Here is a 19,288-nt window from a genome sequence, read left to right as displayed (position 1 = left end):
ATTATATCACACTCACAGATAATGGTGAACCTCAAGACTTCTCAGAAGCTATGCAAACATCTGATAAAGAAGAATGAATTAAATCCATGGAAGATGAGATGAACTCGTTACATGAGAACCACACTTATGATCTAGTGGAGTTTGCCCAAAGGAAGAAAAGCCTTGAAAAACAAATGGGTTTATAGGCTTGAAGTTGAAGAAGGAAGCTCAAGACCAAGGTAAAAAGCTCGGATTGTTGTGAAAGGATACAATCAGAAGAAATGAGTTGATTTTGATGAGATATTCTCACCAGTGGTGAAGTATTCCTCCATAAGAGTAGCATTGGGTCTAGCAGCTAGCCTAGACTTAGAAGTTGAACAACTTGATGTCAAAACAACTTTCTTACATGGAGACATCAAATAAGAAATCTATATGGAGAAACCAGAAGGTTGTGAAGAACCAGGCAAGGAACACTTAATGTGTCGTCTAAATAAGAGTTTATATGGCTGAAACAAGCCCCGAGACAGTGGTACAAGAAGTTTGAATCCTTCATGACCAAATACAGTTTCAAGAAGACAACTGGTGATCATTGTGTATTCATTAAAAGATATGAAGATGAAAAATTTATTATCCTCATCTTATATGTTGATGATATGTTAATCATTGGGTGTGACAAGACTAAGATTGTTGGTTTCAAGAATGCTTTAAGCCAGTCTTTTACTATGAAAGACTTGGGTCCTGCAAAACAGATCCTTGGAATAAGGATAATCATAGATCATTTCAAGAAATTGTTATGGCTATCACAGGAGAAGTATATTGAGAAATTTCTCAAGATATTCAACATGGATAAGGCAGAGCATGTTAGTGTTCCACTTGTTGGACATTTCAAGTTAACAACAATGCAATGTCTAACTAGTGATGAAGAAAGGAAAGAAATGAGCAGAATGCCTTATTCCTCTGTGGTAGGAAGCCTAATGTATGCTATGATTTGTACAAGACCATATATTGGCCACACAGTTGGAGTTATGAGTCGATTCTTGTCCAATCTCGGCAAAGAGCATTGGAGTGCAGTAAAGTGGATATTGAGATATCTTAGGGGAACTACCAAAAGATGTTTATGCTTTGGTAATGAAGATCCTACGTTAGTTGGATACACAGATGCTGACATGGCTAGAGATGTAGATTCCAGAAAATTCACGTCAGCTTATCTAACTACTTTTGTAGGGGGAGCTGTATCTTGGCAATCCAAGTTACAGAGATGTGTTGCATTATCAACAACTGAAGCAGAATATATTGCAGCATCTGAAGTTGGAAAGGAGATAAAATATATGAAAAATATCTTGCATGGGTTGGGTCATGTTCAAGATAGATATGTTTTGCACTGTGATAACCAAAGTGCAATTCACCTAGCTAAGAATCCTACGTTTCATTCTCGGACAAAGCACATTGATTATCGTTATCATTGGATACAAAATGCTTTGGAGGATAGTGAGTTGCAGCTAGAGAAAATTCATACAGATGATAACCGATCTAACATGATGACCAAGACAGTTTCACTCAAGAAGTTAACAGACTGTTGTAGAGGTGCAGGACTGGTGATACCCATCAATTAATTCAGGAATGGGGAGCTTTGTTGGGAATCCTTCCTAATTTATGTGGAAGCAAGACCAATGAATCCTGGTAGATGAACCATTGAATAATTCAATGATGGCTATTCCAAGGTCTTGGAATTATTCCTTGAGTCTTGAGATTATGAAGTCTAACTTAGAAAGTTGGAGTAGCACTTTTCAAAGTGTCTTGAAAAGTATGACAACAATTTAATCATTCACTATGTCTTTATGATGGAGCCTTCCTCCCTTCACTATATATTAGGGGAATTGTGAGGAAGAGATATAACAAGCAAGTGAGAAAAACAACATAGAGAGAAAGTGAGAGAGTTTATATCCACATAGTGTGAGATTTGTATTCCTAGTGAGATACTAGAGAGTTTGTATTTCCATCTTTTTTGGGTGAGATTGAGTGTTATCCTCTTTGTAAGAGAGGGTCAAATATTATAATCTTACTTTCTATAGTGAAGATATTTTCTGAACTAGGTCTCGTAGTTGTTTCCTTCTCACATTAAGGAGGTTTTTCCACATTAAAATTTTTGGTATTATTCTTCTACTCTTCTCTATTTTTTTTATTCACTTGCCGCTTCTGCAAATGCTCATTTTGCATCATATAGAGGAGGGAAATTGGTTTTGAATTTCCCAACATATATATTAATATATATATTCCCATTAGAAGCCATAAGTGGGTGTAGCCATTGGCCCCTCCTTTTGGAACTAGTCATCTACGGAAGACAGGTGTTTTTGCTTGTTAATTAGGTACCTTTTTATTTCTGGGGTTAAATTGTATGACAAAACTAGTGAATTATTTTATTGCACATCTAACTTGAATTAAATGGAAAGGGGACAAAATATACAAATAGAGGAGGTGAATGTATTAAATAACTTATTTGCATAGGTAAGTTGATTTGAACATAGAAATTCAAGAATTAAAAGTATATTAATACAAAAATAGAAAATAAAATTATGTGTATTATGATTGTGAGTTAGAGTTAACTTGGCTAACTCATTGGGAGAAAAAGATAAGATGCTTTTCTTCTAATATGTCTTCCATTAGTTGAAGTTATTATAAGCTTCTCTTATGAGGCTTGTCAACAAAGGAAAATGAGTGAAGTTTTAAGCAGCTATATGACAAAACACAATTTGGTTTTAATTATTTAATACAATTGATTAATGAAGCTATATTTATCTAAATTCATATAAAAATTAAAAGTTCCTCATGAAACATACCGGCATAATGAACTCAAGCATCTATAGCCTTAACAGGCCCCACCCCTAACTTTTGGAGTGGTCCACCAGCTCATGTTGTTGTTTGGTGGGCCATACCTATTGTTGCATCAATACAAAATATGAAGAGGATTTGTTAGGAATTTCAAAATAATATTTTTGGGCACATAAATTGTAGACTATGGAAAAAAATGTAATAAGATCTTATTGAGTAGGATATTTTTTTTCCTTTTAGTTTTAAGAATAAAAATGATATCCTACTATAAATAAAAATAGTATAAGTCTTACTTTTTTTTTTTCTTTCATTTTTCACACTACTTCCTCATTCCGTATGCAAAATATCTTCCACCTGTTTTAAGTTGATCCCAAAACAATAATCATCATGAAAGAAGGATTACTAGGATATGTTACATTACACTTACACAATTCTCTCATTAATTATCATGTATACCACATACCAATTTTAGTGTATCATGTAATAATTCACGACATATCTTATAATTACATGGTAAAAAAATGAAGATATATGAATGTGTATTAAAAAGTACCATGAGTTCGGTTTCCTCTCAGAAAATTGCTAAACCCCACAGAACTCAGAATTGTTCTACTGAAATCAGTTAACTTCTTGTTCATTTTTTTGTCAAAAACAAAGCAATTCACAAATGATGCTTTGGAAAAAGATATTAGCATTCTTTAGTTATCTTTTGACTCTAGAACATTTCTTTCTTCCTCAATTTCTGTCTTCTTTACCTGTCATTATTGGTGAAATAAATTTTAGTATTTGAGTCAATAGAAAATAAATAATTAGTCTAAATTTATTTACCTTTTATATTTTATAATTAAAACATGTATAAAATAAATTAATTAGTTAATTAAGAGTTAAATAGAATTAAATTACTCATATTTTTTATATGATACATTAGTTGATTTCTTTATAAACAATTCATTCAATTTTATTCAATTCAATGGTTCATTCATTGTTTTCACATTTCTAATAATAATTCTATTCAATCCATCTTTTATATCTCAGTCTAAACAAAACCACTTGCTATCTACTTCTCTTCTCTCTCATACACAGCCAACATATTTGACATATTATCTGAAAACTCTCTTCTGATTCTCTCTTTCTAGTACTTTCTGATATTGTAGGTAACCCTTTTCTTTTCTTGATATATCAAAAACTCAGCATCATCTTCCACCATGGCACCCAACAATTTTGCAACCATGTTACATAGAAACACAAACAAAATAACCTTTGTTCTTGTCTATGCAATCCTTGAATGGATTCTCATCATCCTCCTTCTTCTAAATTCACTTTTTTCTTATCTGATCATAAAGTTTGCTGATTTCTTTGGCCTCAAAAGGCCTTGCTTATGGTGCACTAGAATTGATCATATCTTAGAGCCTGGAAAGAACAAAAACCCATGCAGAGATCTTGTGTGTGAAGCTCATGGCAATGAAATTTCCAAGCTTGGTTTTTGCTCCAATCATCTCAAGCTGGCTGAATCACAGGGCATGTGTGAAGATTGTTCATCATCATCAAAACCAGAATATGTTAAACTCTCTAAGAGTTTTGGTTTCTTTCCATGGATGAATCAAATAGGTATGAATATGGTTATGGAGGGTGATGATGGTAAGGTAATTGAGAAAGTGGATGATGAACCTTTGAGGTGTTCTTGTTGTGAGGTCAACTTAGATAATAGGTTATACCCTCCTTGTATTTTAATTAATCCTTCTTCTAAGAACATTTTGGGGTACCCTGAGGAGCAGAATTTGGTAACAGAAGGAAGGGTTGATGCAGAAATTGATGAAGGTGATGATCAATCAGATCATAGCAGATCAGATTTTGTGCTTGATCATCATGGAGATGAACATGGCACTGAAGAAAATAGGGGAATAAAAGAGGAGGGAGATGAGAGTTGTGGTTGTTCTGTGTGTGATGGTGTTAGAGAAACTTTGGCTTATGAAATTTACAAGTCTGAGTTGGGGGTAGAGAAAGGGAAAGGAGTTATCAAAAGTGAAACTTTGGATGTACCAAATGATGATGTTGATCAACTTTGTGAGCAGAAAACTGCTCAGGTTGATTGCATGATTCAGGAAATTCCACACAAACATTTGGAATTCTTCATTCATGGTGATGATTGCAGATTGATTCCTGTTGAATTGGTTGACTTTAAAGCCATAGAAACTCAAAATCAACATGGTTATAAGGGTGAGGATGAAGATTTTATTCTGGACTTTAATGTGCATGCTGATGCAGAAACTGAACCTGCTATTGAGAATTGGCACATGTCTAGGGATAGTGTGACAAAGTTTTCAAGCCATGTGAGTAAAGAGGAGTTGAAGTCCAATGAGGTTGAATCAATTCAGTTAAGAAATAGAGAGCAATCCTCAGAATTTGAAGGAGAAGAAGAAAATTTGGAGCAGAAATATCATGAATTGAGATTTGCTCAAACAGCTGAAGAATTTCATAAGTATTGTAATGTTGAAACAAACATGGAAAGTGGAGATGGAGAACTGTGTTTTGATTTTTCTCTAGGTTGTAAGTATTCTCCTCCTTATTAAGTTGACTAAGTTCTTATTCTATTATCTTCCTTGGTTCTATAATGGAATGTTCTAATATTTTAAGAAAAACTAATTCCTGCAGTGTCAGAAGTTGCAACACAAATGCAAGGTGAGAAATTTGAAGCAGAGGTATCCCTAGGGACTGAAACTCATTATCTAAAGCAAGTTGATGAGTATCAATTCCAAGCTACACTTTTGGATACAAATCAACAAATACAAGAAGATCTATCTACTAGCACAGTCAGATTTCGTGTCCAAGATGATAGTGGTAAGCCTTAATTTCTTATCTTTCTGCTTTTTCAAGTCCATCATTTAAATTTTCTCATAACTTAAGTTGATTTTCTTTTTCCATTCATGTTATTTTTAACAATGTTTTGCAATATATAACTAGGCCGTGACAAAGGTGAAGACTTTGTAGAATTGAACACCATGTCAGTTGAAGTGAAAATGCCAACAGTAAATAACCATTTGTCATCATCAACATCTTTAGAGTTTCATGTGAATGAGGGAGAAAAGTTTCCTGATACACCAACTTCTGTGGAGACTATGCATTATCTACACAAGAAATTACTACTTCTTGAGAGGAAAGATTCAGGAACAGAAGATTCTTTGGATGGAAGTATCATGAGTGATATAGAATATGGTGAGGTAACAATAGAGAAGTTGAAATCAGCATTGAAATCTGAAAGAAAGGCTTTAAGTACTCTATATGCAGAACTAGAAGAAGAAAGAAGTGCATCTGCTATAGCAGCTAATGAAACAATGGCAATGATAAATAGGCTTCAAGAAGAGAAAGCAGCAATGCAAATGGAAGCTCTACAGTATCAGAGAATGATGGATGAACAATCTGAGTATGACCAAGAAGCTTTGCAGATACTGAATGAGCTTATGATAAAAAGAGAGAAAGAGAATCAAGAGCTAGAAAAAGAGCTTGAGATATATAGAAAAAAGTTTCATGAGTATGAGGTTCATTGTAGAAATGCTGAAGATAGTGATGGATTGTCCATTGATTTGAATCATCATGAAGAAAACAGATTTTATAGCCATCAAGAATGCAGCAACAAGAAAACACCAGAAGATGCTGTATTGTATTTGGATGAATCATTGGCAAACTTTGAGGAAGAGAGGTTATCAATTCTAGAACATCTGAAGGTACTAGAAGAAAAGCTTCTCATATTGAATTATGGAGAAGAACATCACTTTAAGGATGTTAAATCAAATGGATACCATGATCATGATAATCGTCATGTAAATGGATATGAAAATGGTCATGCAAATGGAGTAAATGGTAAGCATCATTATGAGAGGAACATCATTGGTATAAAAGCCAAGATGCTTCTTCCACTCTTTGATGCAATCAGTAATGAAGAATCAGAAGTTGTGGAGTTGAGTGGAGATGGAAATGAGTTAAAGTTTTCCCCTTTGCAAAATGGATCATCTGAAAAAGTTCATTTGGATAAGAAAAAAGTTGCTTTAGAAGAGGAAGTGGATCATGTTTATGAGAGACTACAAGTGCTAGAGGCAGATAGAGAGTTTCTAAAGCACTGTATAAGCTCCTTGAGAAAAGGAGATAAAGGGTTAGATCTTCTCCGAGAAATTTTACAACATCTTCGTGATCTGAGGAATGTGGAACTCAGGTTCAGGAACATGGGAGATTTTGCAGTGTGAGAAGTCTTTTGCTCAATTGTGCCAAAGTGATAATAGGTAAAAGTTAAAACACTTATCTTTCTGTGTTAGTCCTGTAAATATGATAATGTTTTTACCTTGTCCCCGATTTAAGAAAAATCAGGAATACTTAAAATCTCGGAGGGACTAAAAGTAAACTGTTTTTTTCGTGTTCGTAAGGACTAAGAACATATTTAAGCCTAATGTTAATTCATTTGTCTATTAGCAGATTTGTTATATTGGATTTGATCCACATACATGAGCACTACAATTGCTATGGTCTACATGGATAAAGAACACAAATGCATCAGATCAAGTTTAACAAAAAATCAGTGGGAGTTCTCTAATGGAGATGGGAGAGTCCTGGTTTGAAACAATGGTGAACAACAAAACTGAACTCTACCTCTCTTTCTTGTTTTTCAATTTTGTTGTTGTTTCTTTTGTTCAAGTAACCCAAATTTTTGTGGGATGTGTCCATCATCATTCACCTTTGTGGTAAAGGTGTATAATGTGTGTATGTGTGTGTAGTCTAGTTAGGTAAAGCCAACCTGTCATTTGTATTTTGTGAGCAAAAGTTCCTGCTGGCAAAACTGGAGAGATCAAAAAAAGATTCCAGTGCCACATGTATACATTAGTTTATTAGGCATACAGAATTAGGACCACTAGTTTTCTCATTAGAAAATATCTAGCAGATCAATGCACATTTATGATAGAACATTATAATTTTGTTTTATTCATATAGCTTACCTTGTCTATTGAAACTAAGGTTGGGTTGTTATTATAAGAGCGGAAAGATTGAGGAAATGAGCCTCATTCTTTTTCTCTATCATCTTTTTGCATGTTGCTTATTTGTGAGGGAGAAACTGAGTCACTTGTATACTACATCTATTCTTTTGTAATAATAATTATATAAAAAGTGAGCGTTTGTTTATCCTGCTTGGAAGTAATTGGTTACTTAATTCTGCTATTTTTACTTATTACTGCTTGGAAGTAAGATTAAATATCTTAGGCAAAATACGAATATTATTCAATACCTTTATCTCTTTTTTTATGCTTGCCCCACAAGGTTTAATTTTTGTGAATTTGGTCTTATTTTTCTTATCAATAATCATTTCAAAATAGTCGAAGTCGTGTCCGTGCTAGTAGTGTCAGGCGTGTGTTGGTGTTAGATACTTCTGAATAAATTATATTTTACATTCTGTATTTTTTAAAGTTTATATATCATGATATATAAAACTATTACATACCTAAATAAAAATTAGCATCCTCATCCAGCTATGCTTTATGTATAGGCTTGTAGGCTAGCACACTGAGAAATTCTAGTACAGATGATATATAGATTACAGTTAGGAGCTTGAAATTTTTGAAGAGAAATATTGACCAGATCAATCTAATCTGTAAAGTTTTTAATATAAAGCTCAAGCAGGCTTTACTTTCATCACAGAAGCCCACACCATAGACCATAATTACCCTGAGCATAGACCATAATCACTTTTTACACGATTTCATGATTTTATGAGATATTTTTATGACCAAATCAATATATATTACATATGATAAATTTAGTACCCGATACATAAAATAAAAAAGAGAATAAGTAAATATTATTCCAGCCGTGTAAGCCAATGCTTTTATGAATGCTCTGTATGAACGGGAGAAGCGTTGAAAGGCCAGGTGGGGACAGTTGCCCCTGATTTTTTGTAAACAAAAATTCTAATATATTTGTTTACTTTTTCATTTATATAAATATATATTTTGTCTTACAAAGTGTGTTGCTTCATGTGTCATTTGTTATAGTTGATTAGAAAAATTTAATTATTAAACTTTTAAATTATAAAAAGTGACACATGCAGTAACACATTTTTTGAAACAACATAGGTATATCTTTTTACCTACACCCAAATGACTCTTTATGGATCGTTGAAGCTCACACATTTCTTTATTTTGTAGCTTACTGAATAAATACAGTGTAGTTTGTACGGTACTTCTAAAAATTATACACAATGAATCAAATTATTTTATACATGTAGATGTTGCTCATAATATTGTGACTTTGTTTTAATTAGTTCCCAAAGATTTTACACTTTATGAAAGAGATTATGTATATATTGATAATATATATCCTAAGGATACTTATAAGTAATTTAATATATATGTATTTTTTATCCAAATTTTTATCATATGGAATTCAATGAGAAACAAAAGATTGATTTGAAATGTTAATTTCAACATTTTTTGGTGTCGTTAGCCATTCAAATTTAAAAAATTCCAAAATGTATGTTGTTAGTTATACTTTATTTATCAAGTTATTCATTTTATTTTAACTATTGTGATTCAACTACTACATAAATATCATTTTCAACAATGAAGATAAACAAACATAATTACATATAAAAGATCAATTTCTTGTTAATAACGTAGTGGTTAATATTGAAAATGAAATAGTTAATTTTTTTCTCTAATCCAATCATGTATATTTCTTTATATTTTTGTTACTTAATTAATTTTACTTATAAATTGTTGCCCCCTCTAAAGGATAGACTAAGATATGCCACTGTCTGTATAAGGTACTACACTTATCAGTGCAGAAAATAAGTGGTAAATGAGAAATTGTAATTACTGCTGTCTGTTTCTCCTTATTATCTGGCACGTCCCTATCTATCAATTCCTTATTAATTCCTGCACCCAAGTTGTAATTTATTTACCTTTATTTGCATAAAAAGAAAAAGGAAAATGACTTCAGGGGACTCGTTCCTTGTACAAATTACAAAGTCAAGCAAATCATATTTGTCAATCAATTCTTCATGACTCTGCACTGCCCTAGAGGTTAAGTAACTTATTTGAGTCATTCTTAACCAAAAGTTAAGGGATCCATTTTGCTACAAAGATGCCATTAAGCATTAAACACGGTTAATCAATCACATAGACATTAGCGAGAAGGAGTTAATATAGTGGTGTAAGGATTTACTGGATCCCCAAGATTGAGAGTTCGATTTTTGGAAAAAACATTTATTGGGAGGCACAACTACTAACCCAAAAAATGATTAGTTTCTTATCCAAAAAAAATGAATATATATTTTTTGTAGTAGAAAAAAATCAAAAGGAACATTGGTCTCTGCCCTTTCTCTAACATATGACTTTGCATGAAATTTATGAGAAATTAAATGACAAGGAATTTGCATGAATCATTTTGGTTTTGAGCTATGAATTAATCTTTTGACATATCTTCATTTTATTCTTGTCACAACATATAGAATGTATATCAGTTAATTAAAATAATTCATACATAGTTGAAGACCAAAGTACCGTAGGTATACAAAATTTTCAATTCATTTCAAACTTGCACAGCATGTTAGAATTATGTTTATATCTTATTTGATTTAAGTTTAATATAATTTTATTATGTTTTTTTATTTAGATTGATTAATGTAGTTACCATCATTAAATTAGAATTTGTTTTATGATTAGGGTCATTATTGCTCCATTATGTTGTTGTCCTATAAATAGGACAGCCATGTTGAACTCAATACAACATATCAATAATATATTTCAGTTTACTATTACTATTTTCTAAATACTCATACCTTCCTACATTTCTCATATTTCTCACATGTGTCCATATGCTTGACTTTGATTTGAACTCAAATTTGAACGGAACCACGACTCCTCTACAAAACAATCGGGATTCTCAAAGTCCCTAACAGTTTGTTTATGAGTTGCTTTTCGGATAATAATAAATAGAAGGAAAATATTTGAGAGCTAGCCCTAAAATATAATTGTGAGATGATTTTGAAATTTCACTTTTCATTGTCTTGTTCAAAATTCAACTTGCAAACTAACCTTAGAGTCTTATCTACAAATCAATCACTGAAATGTAAGTGAGAACGTGACATTTGATGTTGTCTTTGATTCTCTAGTTTTCAAACTCAAGCTGTTCTACCCACAATTGAGTTTTAGGGGGCGTGTTAAAATTTTGATTAATAGATCATGACCATGAAGTTAGGACTTGTTTTATGATTAATCTCTTTATTGCTCCATTATGTAATCATCTTAAGCTTAATAAAATATATCAACAATATATTTCAGTCTAGTAATTCCCCCTTTCTAACTTTATTGTTTATTATATTTTCACCGATCCTTCCAACATATGTACACCAAGAAACTAAAGAAACGCATATGCATATATGTATCTTCATTTTGAACATGAATAAGAGAATTTTCTGTTGGCTTGACTATAGGTATCTTCATTTCACATTTATTTTGTGTTTTGTGTTGTGAACAGGCTAGGCTACAACACACAAACTTTTCAATACATTTTCAATTTATGGGTCAACAGTTTATGAACTACTTTACGTGAGAGTTTTTTGGAAACGATAGGAACAGAGGTTTCTTTATCTAGAGCTTATTTAGTAATAATAGCATGTCATACATATTACAGAAGCAGTGACGACAAAAAGAAATTGATGACTTATCTTGAGCTTATTTGTAAAATTCAATTTGGTTCGATGTTGATTAGTCTATGGGTTATATCATAAATGTTCTCTTCTTTACCAATTCCAATATTTCTTCTTCACAATGATGTAGGTAAATTTATAATTAATAGAAAATAATTAGTGTTGTTTTAAACTTTGAGAACATTTTTGAAATAGAAAACTTTATGAAAAAATTGATGCTTATTCCCGATGATCTTAATTATAAGCAAAACATCAATACTTTTTGGTCTAAATATAAATAATTTTAAACATTTTACAGTATACTGTTTTTAATTGAAATAATTTCCCATATATTACATGCCAAATAATTTACTTATATGTTTTTATTAAACGAAGTAAGTAAATCATCTTTTAATTAATTAATTTGGTGAAATTAGTTATTTTTATTTATGAAAGTGATAAAATAGAGAGAGAGAATTTAATATGAGATATTAAGGACGAAGTTGAAAATCTGAAAGTTCCAACCTTTCACATGATCAAATTAATTTATGCAAAAACTTTTTGTGATAGTATTCAACCATGCAAAACTTTGTAAAATGCATTTGTTGCAGAATCCCTTCACACATGTAGCTTTCACTTCTCATTTTAATATGAGAAAAAGTTAGACTTCACACACGTAGCTTTCACTTCCCCCTCACATTTATTTAATTCACCATTGATTTTGTATTATTTTTTGAATTGTCAATAATAATTAAAAATAAATAATCAATGATAGACTCACACTATATAAAATTCTTATACTATTAGTGCGTACATTTTTTCTTCATTAAAATATTTATTTTACATTTTCAACATTATCTTGAATCCTAACAATGTCTATAAAAAATTTAATATTTATAAATATTTATTTTTGTGTACAAATTCTATCATATAAATTTCAATGAGCAAGAGAATATTAGTTTGAGATATCAATTTTAATATTTTATTTTTGATATCGTCGATTATTCGATTTGAAGATCATCTCTAAATTACGTGTAACTTTTACTAAAATGGGAAAAGTAAGTGCATACTATTTATTTGATTGAGTTATTTGTCTTATTTTAATTATTATAATTTCTATACCTATTTCGAAAAGATCATTTTTAAAAATGAAGACAATCAAAACAAGATTTCATAATGATATGAAAAATGATTTCTTGCACACAATATGATAATTTATTTTGAAAAGAAAATAACATGATCTTTTACTTGTAATTCATCGCGTGATGAATATAAGTCTTTAAAATAACCAAAAATGATATTTTAAATAAATGCATAATTTTCTCTATATATTTAGTTGCTAATTAAAATTATTCTGAATTAATATGTTATTTTGAAACTTTAAAATACATATATTTATATATTATTATTACACAATTAATTTTAATTATAAATTATAATTAAATATTATTGCTCCTATTAAACTTTGGACCAAATCTGCTACTTGTATGAGAACATAGCATGTATCCTGGGTCAACAAGAACAACAGGCTTCTCTTGTCTTCTATTTTACCTCAGATATCTATCTTACTTCTATTGTGTTCTCTCTTAACAAAACAACAATTTCAACTCAATTTCCTTATTCATATTCATTTCTTCTCTTCACCATTCTTTTCCTCATAAACCCAATTTCTGTTCACATAAAAGATCACAACTTTGCTCCTTCCTGTTTCATGTCTTGTCTTTGGAAGCATAAACACCTACATGGACAAATCCCTTAGTTTTCTTCATAGTCTTGTCAAACACTTCAAATTTGGTTCCACTAGTGGTATTCCAACAAAACCCAGATTTCAATATTTTTATATAAAAGTTTTGTTTTATATGAATTATTTTCTTGGTATGAGTTTTCTGATTATAGAAGGGCTGTGTTGTTCTCATATGTTTCTGCACTATTGTGTTTTATCAGGGCAAAACAATGAAGCTGAGTTACAGAGAATGGCTTCACAGGAACAAAAAATCTTTGCTTATGAAACCTTAGTTGTTGCAACCAAGAATTTCAATGCTACTCATAAGCTAGGTGAAGGAGGTTTTGGACCTGTCTACAAGGTACAATTATTGATCAATTTTGTTACTTGTTTTGTGTTTAGTTGCTAGAAAAAGTGGCAGAGAAAAAAACTGAGAACTTTTAAATTGGTATTGATACATACTTCCTAGAAATGAGAATTTTGGAATTTTGATAGTTATCTTCACTTTCCCAAATCAATGGTTGGATTAAAGAAAAGCACTTTTAATGCCTATAATTTGATTACTCATTCCCAAATCAATGGTAGGATTGAAAAAAGTACTTTTAATTCCTAGAGTTCCATAACTTTTCTGATATTTGTTTTCCTATTATGCAGCTAGGTCAACAAATATAAAAATGGTTCTATTATATGTTGTTTTATGTGGTAAACCAAATACCAAATACCTAATACCTAAGTAGTTCTAATTTGTGTTTCTGCTGTTATTGTTGTTGTTTTTCACTTTTTTTTTGGGGTTTGGACCCTTTTTTGTTTGCAGGGGAAGCTGAATGATGGGAGAGAAATTGCAGTGAAGAAGTTGTCACAGACTTCAAATCAAGGGAAGAAAGAGTTCTTGAATGAGGCAAGGTTGTTGGCTCGTGTGCAGCACAGGAATGTGGTGAATTTGTTGGGTTATTGTGTCCATGGCATAGAAAAGCTACTTGTTTATGAGTATGTGCCTCATGAGAGTCTTGACAAGCTTCTATTCAGTAAGTGCATCTGTGACAATCATTATTGTTTTCAATAAAATCACACATGAATGAAAGCCATTCACATTTTCTAGTAGTTAGGATTGTTGTCAAAACATGCTTTTTATTTGTTGTTAAGTGCAGAATTTAAATAAAAGATTGTTATGCTTTTAATCGAAAACAGAATTCTAGGAATTAGGATGAATTTGAAGAATTACAAAGATAAGAAAAAAGTGTTCCTATGGAAGAAAGGATCCCAAATTATCTTATTGAACAAGAACAAGAGAATATGAGAGATTAGAGAGTATTGCAGATTACAACCGAACGAGTAGCTATCAAACTCAGGTGGGGGAAGACCATTAATAAAGCTGGTACGAGGGACGAGCTGTTGACAGTTATAACTTCACAGCTGTCAACAATACAGCTGGATAGATAGCCGATACCTAACGAATGTAACTAACTAAAATGATCCCTGTCATTATCCCTCCCTTAACCAAATCCTTGACTTGAAGGATTTAGAAGGTGGAAACACATTTAAGGGTCATAGAACTCTCAGCTGTAGGGATGCGACAGATTTTCCGGTACGAATGAAGCTTGGCATTAACTAAATCACCAACTTGAAAGTGCCTATCAACATTTTGTTTGTTAGCAAGTTGTTTGGTTCTATCTTGAGCCCTCAGATAAAATTTCAGTACTCTCAGCATTTCTTCTCTTTTAGTTAAATTGCTGATGTTGAGGATAGAGCACAATGCGGAAGCACAGGATTGAATCAATTGAGAACAAAAGAGAAGCAAGTAAAGGATAAAGAAAATAACACACAAGATTTAACGTGGAAAAACTCCTCAGTGTGAGAGGAAAAAAACCACGGGCGATCAAGAGCAAAATTCCACTATGTAAAAAAGAAGAGTACAAGAAATCCTCTTATAATGATGAGGACAAATGACAATATTTTTCTCACAAATACTCTCTCAAATGGAACAAGAATTCTCACCAAGAATGCACTCACAATATATGTGTAAATGAAAGAGATGTTGTGTGTTGTGAAGATGATTTTGAAGCTCTCTATATGTGTCCTTTTATAGGCAAGCAAAGTCTTGGTATCTTGGATTCCAAGCATTGGATGCTTGGAAACAAAGCCATAAAAGTGACACAAAATGTCTTTAGAGAGAGGACAATCAACTCGATCTAAGTTTCATAGGATGTACCCCTCAGAACATGTCTCTTTCCTATCACATAAAACTTCATCAATTTGTCAAATTCCAATTGATGTGAACACATGTCACTGGCCATTCTATTCCCAGCATCATCTTATAGAATCCTATTACTCTCATAGTCCTGGAACTAGCCATTCTCATGATAGCAATGACTGAAATCCAACGCGTACCAAACTCCTTACCTTCATTTTTGTCTTCCATCATTCTTTTTGTTCCTTCATTCACCACGTCCTCTCTTTCCGGAAAACGAAATTGGTTGTCGATAGTTTTTATGGGTTTGTAATGGAGCAAATATTTGGTTTAACTTTGGTTTTCTGCGGATCTAGTGGTAAGGCTCATGGTACTACTCTGAGGATCGCCTAATTCATACAACTTAGCTAGTGTAAAGGCTTTCTTCACTTTTGGACACACATTTGATAACTAACCAATGCACCTAACTAAAATGATCCCTATCAAAGTTTTGGCCTGCTAGTACTTGAATTGATGATAATCATTTCTAGGAAGGAATTTTGTCCAAATTTAATAGTGTCTCAATTAAGATAAGTATCTAGCATAACTCTTTTTTGCCTATCAAAACTTTATTAGTTTCACTTAATGAGGAATATGGATTTTTCTTGGTAACATATGTTGTCCCATAATGGATGGAGATCATCTGTCCCAAATGGTGTCTCAATCCATGTCCCAAATTAATCAGAGTGTTTCATTTTATTACTTTTTGTTTTTAAATTTTTTATTTTATCCACGTGTTAATATATGATTAGCTTGAGACAGAGAATAAAATACAATTGAAGACATGTGATCCTCATCCGTCCCGTAATATGTATCATTTCATACCATTGCATTTGATTCATCAAAAAATATGAAGTTATTGAATTTTAGAGGCAAAAAAATTGTAGATTCTATTTTCTTGACCAAACAAATACAATAAAATATGTAATGACACAATTGTGAGACAACAATGTTTCCATTTTCTTCTTAGTTATGATTTTCTCAAGTCTTCATACCATTTTTGGTTAATGATGTATAAATATATGATTGATCATGTCTATTGGTTGGTTAATGGGAAGTGAACTCCATAAAAAGAGGTCATTATCTCATTAACCAAACAATAGACATAAATCACGAATTTATACATATAAAAGTTTTGTGAAAAAGTAACATAAAATGCTTATTTTCCTTGTCCCATTTCCTTGTGTGAAATCTTAGATGGTCCAAGTCATCCAACAACCTTTTTCTAAAGCTTCCTCCTCTCTACCTTTAGCAGTTTTTTAATGCAGAATTCTGTGTTGGACTTTATTATAGTCTTTGACAGATAGCCATCCATCTTTACCTTTCTTCTAATCTTAAAATATTTTCTTATGTACGGAAAGAAACTGCATTTAAGACCTTATGATATAATTTATTTTATAATTGGATTTGGATCGATTAGATACCTTCCCTAGGATGGATGATGGAAACTTCCCAAACATAAATTATTTTCTATATTTATTTGTTATCGTGGATTGGTATAGTTGGGTAAGATCAGGTTGGATCCCCATAAAGAAAAAAGGTAAGGGCTGAGAGCAATATTTATTGAAAATAATAATGATACACCTGAAATAGATTAGTCCTTACCCAAAGAGTGAAGGAACACATTAGTACCCAAAAAATAAAATGAAGTAAGATAGAAAAATGATACTATCATCATTATCAACAAAATAATAGAATTAATAGAAGAACAATACAATATACACAAATCATTTTACATATCTAAATTTTTTCCACCATCTAACTATGCTATATGCATCTACATCTATAAGTTATTGGATCACAATGTTGCTATTACTAATTAGCATTTTATAATTGTTGTTCATAAAAATGTGTAACACATTAATTATAGGATTAACTTAAAATTGTTGTAGAATCCCAAAGGAGAGATGAGCTTGATTGGAAACGTAGATTTGCAATAATCAAAGGGGTGGCAAAAGGGTTGCTTTATCTTCATGAAGACTCACATAATTGCATAATACATCGTGACATAAAGGCAAGTAACATTTTACTTGATGATAAATGGTCACCAAAAATTGCTGACTTTGGCATGGCTCGTCTCTTCCCTGAAGATCAAAGTCAAGTCAATACACGTGTAGCTGGAACCAAGTAATTCAACCCCTTCCACTCTCTTACTTATCCAATTTAAAACTTCATTTTGCTATTTGAAATCGGCTATATAGATCGACTTGGTCCATGAGAATATAAAAATGTCAATTTGGTTTTTAAGTTTGTAAAACATCGGTTAATTTGGGATAAAATTAACTTCAAATGTCTAGAGTGAAAAACCAAATTGACCATAATATTGATCTCGATCTTCTAGTCATAATTATATTAGTATGTCTTAAAATTTAGACGAAATAGTAAAAATAGTTGAGAGTTTATATTACGCAGTGGATATATGGCTCCGGAGTATGTGATGCATGGGAATCTGTCTGTGAAGGCAGATGTGTTTAGCTATGGGGTTTTGGTGTTGGAGTTGATAACTGGCCAAAGAAATTCTGCATTTAACTTAGATGTGGATGCTCAGAGTCTCCTTGATTGGGTAAGAATTTAATATTGATATTTTATGTTTTTGACTTTAGGCTACGTAGGCTAATATTTGCTGCCACCCATTTATTATTTTTTAATGAAAAAGTATTTGGTTTTTGTTGACATTTTGATATTTGTTGGGATATTTTCCTGTTCAATTAATTAATAGGTGTTCTTAACAAGTGTCTTTTCACACAATTATTCAAATAATTGAAATCAAAAGTTTGGCATGGAAAGTAGATTTTTTTTAATGTATTAAATAATTCAATTTTTATAAATGGAAAAAATAAATTGACAATGATTGATTGATAAGCCCAAAACATGTTTGATTCACTTTGACAAAATTAAAACCAACCTCTGCCCCACAATATTCAGAAGTGGATCATTATCTCATGCTTACAAATCAAATTGCCCTTAGAACTAAGTCAAGCTACCTTAAGTTTTATTACTTCTAATAAAAAAATGGTTCATTCACTCAAATAATCATACAAGAAAATTTAAAAAATATGGTAATATTTGTATATAAATTTAGATTCATAACCCACTTTTATATTCAAGAATTATGAAAGCTTTAAGATTCAATTCTAGTTTCTTGTGATTATAGGCATACAAGCAGTACAAGAAAGGAAAGAGCTTAGACATTGTAGATTCCACATTAACATCTTCAATGGAACCTGAACAAGTAGCTATGTGCATTCAGCTGGGTCTGCTATGCACTCAAGGCGATCCACAGCTACGTCCGAATATGCGGCGTGTAGTGATGACGTTGTCTAGGAAACGTGGCCACATGGATGAACCGATGAGGCCAGGGACACCTGGTTCCAGATATAGAAGACCTCGCAGACATTCTGCGATGTCTTCTACAGCCGATATCTCTGATTCGCATACTTCCAACTCAAGCAACAATTGTACCACTTGTACCACTACTGCAACAGAAACAAACTCAGCTACTAATACTATAGAAATAATAGATCCCAAAGGGAAACGTCCAATGCAGGGTTAGGCTCATTTGATGAGGTGTATTTTCATTTAAATTATTCTTTTTGTATGATGAGTGCCGTATATATAATATTTATAAATTAATTAAAATGTAAATATTAAGTGGGTTGGGTCAGGAATGGCATGGTGGAAGCGAATTCTTATTATTCTTTATAAGTCAGAAATTTGTTGAAATTAATTCCTTACCCTCTTTCCCATGATTCCCAACAAAATGGTAGCAAAAAGGATAACTTAGGTTATCTATGGGGAAGTTGGACCCAATTTTTTGATAGGATGTAAAAAGAATTAAAGGAAAAGGTTTCAAGCGAATGCA

At 31.9% G+C, this 19,288-nt stretch overlaps 2 protein-coding genes across 7 annotated transcripts; both read left to right on the top strand.

Moving 5' to 3' along the window:
- On the top strand, window positions 3,832-12,438 carry LOC109362894 (myosin-binding protein 3-like). 6 transcript variants are annotated; one of them, XR_002109457.1, is made up of 6 exons: window positions 3,832-5,355; window positions 5,461-5,646; window positions 5,770-7,082; window positions 7,273-7,677; window positions 10,392-10,394; window positions 12,428-12,438. XR_002109457.1 is itself a non-coding variant. In XM_019608969.1 (5 exons), the coding sequence occupies exons 1-4, from the start codon at window positions 4,014-4,016 to the stop codon at window positions 7,044-7,046; spliced, it is 2,751 nt and encodes a 916-aa protein (XP_019464514.1). In that variant the 5' UTR covers window positions 3,832-4,013; the 3' UTR covers window positions 7,047-7,082; window positions 7,273-7,974. The 6 variants fall into 6 exon arrangements, 5 of the variants coding, with proteins under 5 accessions (XP_019464514.1, XP_019464513.1, XP_019464512.1 ...); XM_019608969.1 differs by lacking the exons at window positions 10,392-10,394; window positions 12,428-12,438 and having other exon boundaries at window positions 3,832-5,352; window positions 5,461-5,480; window positions 5,532-5,646; window positions 7,273-7,974; XM_019608968.1 differs by lacking the exons at window positions 10,392-10,394; window positions 12,428-12,438 and having other exon boundaries at window positions 5,461-5,480; window positions 5,532-5,646; window positions 7,273-7,974.
- On the top strand, window positions 12,993-19,158 carry LOC109362919 (putative serine/threonine-protein kinase). The gene is made up of 6 exons (XM_019609011.1): window positions 12,993-13,282; window positions 13,421-13,560; window positions 14,014-14,224; window positions 17,319-17,553; window positions 17,839-17,989; window positions 18,581-19,158. The coding sequence occupies exons 1-6, from the start codon at window positions 13,219-13,221 to the stop codon at window positions 18,977-18,979; spliced, it is 1,200 nt and encodes a 399-aa protein (XP_019464556.1). The 5' UTR covers window positions 12,993-13,218; the 3' UTR covers window positions 18,980-19,158.

Source organism: Lupinus angustifolius, chromosome LG12 (genome assembly GCF_001865875.1).
Source record: "Lupinus angustifolius cultivar Tanjil chromosome LG12, LupAngTanjil_v1.0, whole genome shotgun sequence".
Taxonomy (NCBI): domain Eukaryota; kingdom Viridiplantae; phylum Streptophyta; class Magnoliopsida; order Fabales; family Fabaceae; genus Lupinus; species Lupinus angustifolius.
This window is presented reverse-complemented; position numbering and strand designations above follow the sequence as displayed.